The sequence below is a fragment of the Antedon mediterranea genome, chromosome 9 (genome assembly GCF_964355755.1).
Source record: "Antedon mediterranea chromosome 9, ecAntMedi1.1, whole genome shotgun sequence".
Lineage (NCBI taxonomy): Eukaryota > Metazoa > Echinodermata > Crinoidea > Comatulida > Antedonidae > Antedon > Antedon mediterranea.
In genome coordinates this window covers 16,008,790-16,019,612 of record NC_092678.1, presented here as the reverse complement: position 1 = coordinate 16,019,612, position 10,823 = coordinate 16,008,790, and the positions used below count along the sequence as shown (strand labels likewise).

Genomic DNA, 10,823 nt, shown 5'->3' with positions numbered 1-10,823 from the left:
TGCCGATTATTGTTAACGATAGCGTCGAATAACGCCGACGGGAAAACAGGCTTTAGACTACGAAAACGTCGTTATGAGAGGCATCTGGTATCTATGTTGATTCTGTTTGTTCTTTTTTTAGTTAATAACCGACACCAATATATACTTACCTTTTATTATGGTAGAGCCCGTACTGATACTTTTACTCAGGGTTAGTACGGTTTCTCCAACTGTGTTACGATCAGAAATAAACTTATTGGAGAGTCGTTTTTTTAAAGTTTAAACACAGTTTAAAGTAACATTTTATAGATTTGTAAATTTTCATATTTTATAAACCAAAGGTTATGCAAATGTACATGTTTTTTTAGATTATACCTTACTCTGAATTTTTAACTTTTATAGAATATTCTGAGGGCAATTGTATTTTTATATTGTAACACTTTTATTAGCAGTTATAAATAGAATATTTTTCTATGTTTTTTTTCTATATTTATTGTTATAATTTTGGTTTTATTTTATCGTTTTAGTTTTCAGGGGCTATTCAAGCACATCACAAGATGACAGTTTTATTACTTTTGCTTTTCCGCTACTCCTCTGTTATACTATACTATAGGCCTATGTTTTTTTTTTATGTAGAATGATTGAAAATAAAATAAATAAATCTACAATAGTGTGGTACATAGGCCCTACACGTATATAGCGTTATCCATTCGTAGTTAGGCAAACTTATGATATATTAATTTCATTGGCAAAAATCAAATACTGCTACTATCTTCCTCTATACTATAGCGTTATCCCTTCGTTACTACAGTGGTAAGGTGGGCTTAGGACGTATCAATTTCATCGGCACGAAGGAAAGAATCGTATGAGAATTCATCCTTACTACTGTTCTTGTATCCGTCTTCTTCTACAGATACATGTCCATCATTGACGAATACATATTATCCGTTTACTTCACTGATTGTCGAGATCCTCATTTATACCATGCTATACACTTTTTTTTTATTTCAACTTTTTTGATTTCTATAACATTGAGATTTAATTATTTAATTATAATTATCGAAAGATGTTGTTATTCATAAATCTGAGGTATATTAATTGCTTTTCATTTGTCATTTTGTTACTATTCGTCAGATTTTATTTTAGGTCAAAGTCGTTTGTTCCGCAGAAATTTGTATTAGGGTTAACTATGTTGTCATTCAACCAGATTTTACTACTAACACTGGCTTTATACTTGTATGCCTTTTTTGTCACAATATTAGTTTTTTGATGTCATCATTGTTGTTCCGAAATGAATACAAATAAATAATCCTTGATCGTACTGTCCCTTAGTAGACATATACCCCTTTTACACCGCCGAGCTTATAACAAACCCGTGTCGTGTCCGGATAAATTTCCTTTTCACACCCGATTCATAACACGGGAATGACATGGGTTGCGTGTATTTACACTGAAAAATTCCAAACCCGTGTCACAGCTGTTCCAGAAATACAAATTAAGTGTAGCGCCCCCAACGTTCATATCGTTTTATGGAGTAGCGATTCCGAAAACATATTGTATACAAACCACACGAGGTACCCGGAAGCGATCAAGCATAAAACGACTGTATTTTAAATAGCCAATAAAATCAAATAAAAACCGCGAAAGCCAGAAAAATAATGAATATTCATTAGAACAACCCTGGATGAAGGTGAAAAAGATGTTGATGTCGGTTTATCACGTGGATTTTCAAAGGAAATCTAACTAAAAGTTAACCAACATTGTATACCCAACGCCAGTTTTTTTCTCAAGTGATACATTTAAAAAGTAGGTATAAATGTTTTTTTCCATATCAGTTTAAAAATAATTTTTTCTGTTGAATTCTTTGATTTAGTTGGATACTTTAGTTATCCTTGAATGTTTTAACAAGGTTCGTATCCATATTGCCTGGCTGGATGTTTTGCTATGCTAGCTAGGCCCAGGCCCCCTTGCGTGGTTAAAACCAGCTGTGTAAGACTAATGGCTGTGTATTTTTAACAGGTAAACATGTCTGTTCTGGGGCCTGAGTGACAGTTTACAGCTGTTTCTAGTAGGCTAGCCTGGTCCTAATTAATAATGAGGCCTAGCCTAGGACCTAGCTAGGCCTAAGATATTTAAAAAATCATATTGGGATGGGAGTTACACTACAGTAGGTCAGGCTACATGCCTATACTATATATAAAATATAGGCTACATCATCAGCAGGTTAAAGGCCTAGCAGCCTACCTAAACCTCCTTAGTCAAAGATAAGTTCTCGGGGGTGTAATATATTAATAGAAAGAAGCTATAGAGTACTGTGACATTAGATATTTAATTATAACAAATGTATATTTCTTTCATATTTGTATTGTATATTTATTATTAATACAGTATTTTGATATGCAATCAAAATCTGAATCAGTAAATAACATCAATTTCCGTTATCAATCAATTAATATATTAAAACCACATTAATATAAAATAACATTCAAAAAATTCAATTACAATTCATATACCATTTGTTAATATTTCCAAAACCATTGTTCTAGCAATAAAAAAAAACACTACCAGTCATACAGTATACTGTACATAATATACAATACTGTAACAATTAATTACAACAAATGTATATTTCTTTCATATTTGTATTGTATATTTATTTATTCTTATTTTGATATGCAATCAAAATCTGAATCAGTAAATAACATCAATTTCCGTTATCAATCAATTTCTTAAAACCAAATTAAAATAAAATAACTTCCAAAAAATTCAATTACAATTCATATACCATTTGTTAATATTTCCAAAATCATTGTTCTGGCAATAACAAAAAAACCACTACCATTCATAATATGTACAATACTGTAACAATTAAGTGAGTGAGAAATAGCAAACTATTCCTCAACTTTTTTGCACTTGGGCCTAGTCACCTCATGCTGGATCTCGGGTGAAATAAAAGTCAGATGTGACTTCATGATTGACATAAGCTGGTCGAGGTTGCTCTTTAATCCATATACCGCCCTTTTCCGGCGATTAAATTCAGAGTGGATTAATTCGACGCCTTGCTCAGCTAAGAGTCCAACTCCTACTCTCCATTCTCTCATGAACGGTATTGTGTGGTGCTCCAACATGTGCAATTTTGGTTGAATCACATTTGGAGCGATGCGTCTGTATTCTTTGGAGAACAGTTGTATGTAGGTTTCTGTTTTGTGAAAAAAATTTTAACATTTTATTTGAAAGATGTATTGTCTTTTGAAATGACAAAAAAACATGAATTAAATTTTAATGTAACAAGAAAGTTTATAAATGAGAATTTAAATTATACAGATGTTTGAAGAAATTAATCACACATTAAGAATAAATAAAACCAGACAAAATTCACATAATTTGGTCATCAGTTTTTGCTTACCATATTGATCTATTTCTGAATCAGTGATGCGCCTCGTATGGTTTATGCATTCATGGACATTAGTAAAGGTTTTGAATACAGGTGTAAATGATTCCTGTATCTTGTGCAATTTTGTTTCAAGCAGTTGCTTACAGTTTGTAGGACAGTGATGTATCTGTTGCTTTAAAGTCATTGAGACACCATCCATGAGCTTTTCTATGATGTTGAACTAAAAATAAAATGAATAGTTTAAAATAATACATTTACAGTATGGCGAGAGTCAATCGCAAATAATTCTTAATTTTATTACTTATTTTGCTGTGTAAAAATTAACGAACTTCACATTTTAGAAATTTTAGTTACTCACTTTGCATGCTCTGTATACATGGTTTCCCACAAAACTCTTTCCGTGGTACTGCTGTCGAGGAATTTTATTCTTCCTCAACACCTCGTCCATTTTTGTACATAGAGGTCCAGTTCCAAATTTTATCTCTTGTTTCATAGTACTTCGCTATATAAATATAAAAGAAATATAGCATTAATTTTTATAGTATTGTATATTTTAGACATAATTTTAAATGTTAAAGGTGTATACTGTAGTACTGACCAAGTCTTTGACCTCTTGTTCTTTCAGATTTATTCTGTGGCCAGTCTCTGCAATCTCTGCAATCTTGTTATGCTGTTTTGTCACAAGTGACACTGAGAGCTCGTTTCTTAAATCCTCAAGATTCTCTTCTAAAGACTGGATTTTAATCATTGTAGCATTTCGATGCGCTGCAGCTTCTGATATGCTTTTCTAAAAGTCTGCTAGATGATCACCTGAGATTAAACAATATTGGTCAATCAAATAAATTTCAATCTGCATCAAAAATGAGCATCAAAATTAGTATATTTAAAAAATGTTAATGATAATATGGATAATTCATAGAAAAATAAGTTTCAGCCAAAGGTTTGTTTATTATGCATAAAAACAGGATAAACAATTTCGAAATTTACTGAATTCTATGCTGAAAGAGACATTGTATATTTAAAAAGCAACTTGACCAATTGAGTTTATTTAATGTCAATGTAAAGTTGAAACAACATTTGAAGTTACCAGTCAAGATGTCACCATCCTGTCGCATGTTAAAAATTATAACATCAAGATTGTGCACGTCTTTTTCCAGCATATCATAGAGTTTCTTAAACAACCCAAGAGAAATGTGTAATGCTGGTATTGACACCTGGAAAAATAGTTGAGGAAATATTTATAAAGAGGTATATTTATAAATTACTGTAACAATTGTTTGTTTTGACAGTTATTTTATACTAACATTGTTATTTAATATGGAAGTACAAACACACATTTCATTGTTTGGAGTGTGTATTAAACTTTCTAAATTGAGATTTTAATTAATTTTGAATTTAACCTAACATAAACACTGGGGACCTGTGCTGTTATGATTATTTACCTACCCTGTTTAATTCGATGTCTACCAGGTATGGCCTAACAACGCTGTGCGATATTGTTTTGCTTTTTTTTTTGTCACTCCCATGGTCTACAAAAGACTTGTAGTCACGATTGTAGGTCTTGAGACATCTACAGGCTTGAGGAACATTGTTGGTTCTAATGTCATCTTGATTACAAAAAAAATAGATGCAACTGTACTTTCCTTTAAAAAAATCAATTTTTAAATCTACATAATATATATAGTACTTCAGTTTTGTGTAACAAATGCCAAACAATGAGAGCTAATAGCCAAAATATAAAAAAAAATTGTATTGAAACTGGAAATTGTACTTACCATTTGGGCCAACAAGTCCATATACCTTTGATAAAAAATCATAATCCCCCCAAAAAAATAGGCGGATATTGTGAGTTCTGTAAAATGAGTAGTTATTTTCATTCAATTACCATGAATTCTAATTAATTACATTAATCATAATTAAAGATATACAAATTATGTAACATTTTCAAATTAAGTTGCATATTATAATTATGTAGCTCTGCTATATACTTAAGTCAGTGTTACTCATTCCAATATTATACTACTGTATTTAATATTACTTTTTGGTCTTTGGTGAGGTCCACTGGTTTCCATCTAAATCCATGACTTCATCAAGAACCAGTTTCAAGCCTTTTTCGACATTAACTATAAAATCTGGTGCTTGGAATGCCAAAATGACAATAATATTGTGCAGTGCCTTGGGTTTAGGTAAACTGCAAATTTGAACTTCAAATTTAGTGGTATCACCACCCTTGTCTCCTCCAAACTTGAGAAATATGTCTCCATCTTTGAAGAAGTTCAATTCATCAGACCTACAAAATTTAAAATTGCTTGTTACAAAATTAAATATAATTTAAGTCTTCCCTGACTAGATTTGTAATTATTTTATTCTTATATTTATACCACATGCGATATATTATAGTATATATAATTTGTGCCAATAATACAGTACTGATGTATGAAATAGGTTTGTTTAAAAATAACAACAAAAAATGTTACATACATATCATATTTGTTTAGGTAGTCATAGATTAGTTCTTTGATTTTGGTTAGTCGGACTACTGCAACCTCCTCTAAAACAAGACCTCCTTTAGATGTGGCTCCATCTCGTTTGACAAACATGTATTCCATAGAATCTACTATGTGATCACCGATAATCTGTTCTTGGCAAATGCGCATTTGTCTTTCAGAAGCCAAAATATATACAGTACTGATTAATTATAGTTTTTATAGTTTTCTATAGTATTCTAAATTCAATTAAAAAAAAAGTAAACTGTTGACTGAATAATAGTAAACAGTGGCTGTGTGGCCCGACGGAGGTCCACATACCCGACACGAAAAGCAATAATAAAATAAATTACCTCCGCAGTGCTCGTTGCTGGCTCCAATTTATGCGGCAGGCATTCATGATTTCCAAACATCTTTGGGGGTCCATTTTCTCTTCAGTACTGGTAACACTAACAGTTGTTGTGCACTCTGATTGTTTAACAATGTTTATTGGCTGAATTTGATCAAATAAAATATTTGTATGATTTTATCAAATAATAATGTATAATGAGTGAATCCAGAGTGTAGGCTTACATTATGATAAATTTAAATTAATTGTAATGGGTTAAAAAACTCACCCGTCCTCGAGTCATAAGTGACACTTTCTTATTATTCATAAAGTCTTTCCGTACTATGTTGTGTGCCATGCTTTTCAATTCTTTTGGCCAAACCTCATTTGTTTGGGCAGTACATGTAATTTCTTCAACTGCACTTAAAATTTTGGTGAATGCCTGTTCTTTAAACGTTTTGCAAACATGATTGGGGGTTTCTGACCAAACTAATTGAATTTTACATTGTTTGCATTGCAAAGGGACTATTTAAGTGAGTGTTCTACAATAAGTGGAACTGGTTTGAGATCTTTGTTACTGATAATTTGGCTGCAGTTAAAACAATCAATTGATTCTCGTCCTACTGCCTTAAAAAATTTGTTTATGCAAAATGTACAAAAAAAATGTTGACACATTATTGCATATCTGACATTCATACACTTGATTATCGTAATTTTTAAAAAATTTAAATTGAGGATTTAGTAGCAAGTGCTCATGAGTGGGAATAAAACTGCCAGTAGTATTGCTTCTGTTTTCGGGAAACTTGCATTTCTTCAGCCTTCGACCAGGTCTTGATTGTTGACTGAATAAGTAGCACGCTAAGCATTTGTCTCCATGGTCTTTGAAATTAAATGGTGTTATGTTGTGTCCACCAAGTGCGCTAACGTGACAGCTTCCACATAGCCACTTAAGATTTGGATCCAAATTATATTCATAAGGGTGGCGTCACACAGCAAAGATCCGATTTTTTTTCTCTACACCAAACCGACTCTAAAAGGGACTAATTTCCGGCTTTTTTGGATATATTTGACGTGAAACAGCGCATAAACTAACAAAAAATCGTTATTGATTGAAGAAAACGACAAAAATCTATAATTTGTAAGTCAAAACCATTCTTCTCAAAATCTTGATCAGCTAGGCCTTCGCGCCACAAGTACATTGGTTGCAACCCACCGGTAACTAGGGACGCCAACCAAGACGAGCCAAGTAGGCCTATTGTACGGTGGACTACGTATTGCATAGGCTTAAACTTCGCGATTTATTATATCGTCTACAAAGCAAACTACAACTCAACTAGTGCTGATTGTTATACGACCGTCTAAAATACTATTTTATATACAAAAAAGTGCTGTAACTGAGTTTTTTTCTAAAGCTTTACTTAATTTGAACAACATAATCTTGATCGTCAAGGTTCAAATCCAAACGCGGTCGTCACACCTAAGCAAGCACAAACAATGGCATTGTCACCAAATGATAGCGCTGACTTGATTGAATTATTTCAATCAATGAAATCGCCCCCGGTATTATCACCGGTTTCTCCAGATCCTGTTTACAACAACTCAACGAAATCGCCTCCGATACTGTCACCGGTCTCTACCACACAAAATCCAGTTAAAAATAAACTTGAACAATATCTTGTGGAAGAAAGAGGCACAATAGAATGTATAGCAGGGTGTGATTCAACAGGAAAAAACGAAAACACAATAGCATGTACTCTTTGTTCAAAGCAGTACCACAGGACATGTGCAGACGCAAAAGGAAAAAAAGGCCCATGGATATGCTTAGTGTGCAAACGTATTCCTAGCATACTATCAACTCTAACAGAGACTATCTTAGTATTTGACCAACGTTTAAGATATATTGATGAAAGGCTGACCAAAAAGAAACCTGATTCAACCAATGAAGTGACCAAGACCCAGGAAAAAAAACAACTTCTCATAAACAGTGAGTCAATGAAAAAAGAAATAGAATGTCTGCGACATGAACTAAAAGAAAGTAACAACATCCTCATTGAAAACACCAAACTAAAGGCTGAAATAAAACTCCTAAGACAGGAGCTAAAGTACACAGAAAACAACAGACAACCCAACGCTACCGGCCTACAAGAAATAAGGGTAGAAATGGAAAAAATGAAAGAAAAAATCAATAAAACAGAAAGAGAAAACAAACTAACAGCTAATTCTTTCATAGATGTCAAGCGAAACAACGATATGATCCTGCAGAAAGATAAACAAATAACAAATCTCCAGGACAAACTACAGACAGCAATACACGAAACAGAAAAAGCAAGGGAGTACGCGTACGAAGCAAAACGAACCCAGGTAGCCATCGACGCATCAGACTTCCAAACTGTTAACTCAAAAAAAGACAGTCAGAAATTGTCGTATGCAGAAAGTCTAATGAAAAATAATGACACACATCGAGCCTACGAAAGCAAGAAACCATCTGTATTACTATTAGGAAATTTGCACTTAAAAAAAGTCGAAGCAAGTCGTATTTTACCAAAAGCAGATGTAAGCATTACACACGCATACACTAATGACCAAATTGGAAATGCACTCGATGGAATACACGAAACACTTGACTGTATAGTAATCCACGAAATAACTAACTCTGTAAAGGAATCAGCTCCAGAAAAGTGCGCAGAAACGCTATACAACACAGTCAGTGAGTATGCCACAAAACATCCAGACACTAAATGTTTGATATCACTTGGCTTACCACGAGCAGGCCCACTAAATTTCAGAGTTGAAATAGCAAACTCATGTATAAAGCACAAGATACGCACAGAAAAAATACCAAACCTAACATTCTGCGACAATAGCAACTTCTTACGAAACGGCGAGCTGGTCGACAAACTTCTAGCACCTGATGGATACCATCTATCAGATGGAGGCACCAGCCTATTGGCCAGTAATGTCAGATACAAAGTTGAAAACGTTCTAGGTCTATCTCGCAGAAAAGCTAACACAGGAAGAGGTAGACCACGTTACCACAAATTTCAACAATTGTAAGGTAACACAAATTCAGAAAGTTATTGTAACTGAAATTAAGCAGTAGACATAAGCATAGTATCATAAATTATATTAATTAAAATAGTTTTTTATAGACAAATACAATCAATAAACATACAAAATCAAAGCATGGATAACAATAAAAATAACGGTGATGAAAACGAAATATCAAATCCAATGGATATACTATTTAATCCAATATCTATTGATAATGGTAATAATGACCATGACGAATTCATTGAATATAGTCTCAGAAACAAGCTAAATGCTATTGAGACATGTTCTTATATGAGTCCATATGACTTGAATGAATCTGTGAAGAAATTAAAAAATATTGGCTACTCATTTCTTCACTATAATATTCGAAGCATCAATAAACACATTGATGAACTAACTACATACTTAAACTTAATCAACCACCCCTTTACAGTTATTGGTATATCGGAAACATGGTTAAACAATACATCGTGCAAACCATATTTACCGAGCTATGACTTCCTCGCATTAGATAGGAAGAACCGTAAAGGAGGGGGAGTTGGTATGTTTGTTTCTGCTACAATTGACATAAAAGAAAGAAAAGATCTATTTATTGAATCTTGTGAATGTATTTTTATTGAAATAATTGAAAAAAAATGTAACAATACGATTGTTGGTATAATATATAGACCTCCCGATTCGAATATAGAACTTTTTATTAGATCACTAGACGATATTCTTAATACTATTGATATCGAGGGAAAATCATGCCACATTATGGGTGATTTTAACATTAATTTACTTAAGCATGCATCGACTGATTTTGTAAATAATTTTCTAGAAGTAATGATGTCGCATTCCTACTACCCATCGATTTCAAGACCCACTAGAATACAAAACAACACATCTTCAGTAATTGATAACATTTTCTCCAACACACTTTCTGAACAAATGTTATCTGGTATACTAATCTCAGACATATCTGATCATTTACCGGTATACCAAATTATCCACTCCGTGCCCGACAAACATATTAAAGTAAAAACCGGTAATATAGAACCTCATAAATATGCAATAAACGAAAGAAATATAAATAAACTATATAATGACTTATTACCTGTTGATTGGGCTGATGTATATGTAAGGACAAACGCTGATGATGCTTACAATGCTTTTATCAACACTTTCAAAAAATTATATAATAAAAACTTGAAAAAAAAAAAAAGTTCAAGAAAATCACAAAAAGTATAAAAAGTTCAAACAACCATGGATGAACTCAAGACTCTTAAAGTCTAGCAAAAGAAAACATGTGTTGTACAACAAATTTATAAAACATCCCTCGTCTAAAAATAAGGATATTTATAAAGAGTTTAATAAGTCATTTATGCGTACATGCAAAAAGGCAAAGAAATCATATTATGAAAATGTTTTTAACAATACTAAAGGAAATAAAAAAAAACATGGAATATTATAAATGATATTATAAATCCAGGTGGAGGCAAAAATAATGTTCCATCCACTTTTACATATGGTGACAAACTCATAGAGGGTTGTGAGCCTATTGCAAACCACATTAACGATTATTTTATTAATGTTGGTCTCAAGG

General features: G+C 32.7%; 1 protein-coding gene across 1 annotated transcript; it reads right to left on the bottom strand.

Moving 5' to 3' along the window:
• Nucleotides 1-2,870: 2,870 nt before the first annotated feature.
• On the bottom strand, nt 2,871-4,140 carry LOC140058241 (uncharacterized). Its single transcript, XM_072103804.1, has 4 exons — nt 3,972-4,140; nt 3,732-3,875; nt 3,386-3,593; nt 2,871-3,178 (listed from the first exon to the last, which is right to left on the bottom strand). The coding sequence occupies exons 1-4, from the start codon at nt 4,119-4,121 to the stop codon at nt 2,871-2,873; spliced, it is 810 nt and encodes a 269-aa protein (XP_071959905.1). The 5' UTR covers nt 4,122-4,140.
• Between the last annotated feature and the right edge of the window lie 6,683 nt (nt 4,141-10,823).

What these genes read in the sequence shown, in the direction of transcription:
- LOC140058241 (XM_072103804.1), bottom strand. Translation starts at nt 4,121, where the DNA reads ATGATTAAAATCCAGTCTTTAGAAGAGAATCTTGAGGATTTAAGAAAC. An exon ending in AACAAGAGGTCAAAGACTTG is followed by an intron (nt 3,876 to 3,971) that starts GTCAGTACTACA and finishes ATATTTATATAG; the next exon opens with CGAAGTACTATGAAACAAGA. An exon ending in ATGTATACAGAGCATGCAAA is followed by an intron (nt 3,594 to 3,731) that starts GTGAGTAACTAA and finishes TTTTATTTTTAG; the next exon opens with TTCAACATCATAGAAAAGCT.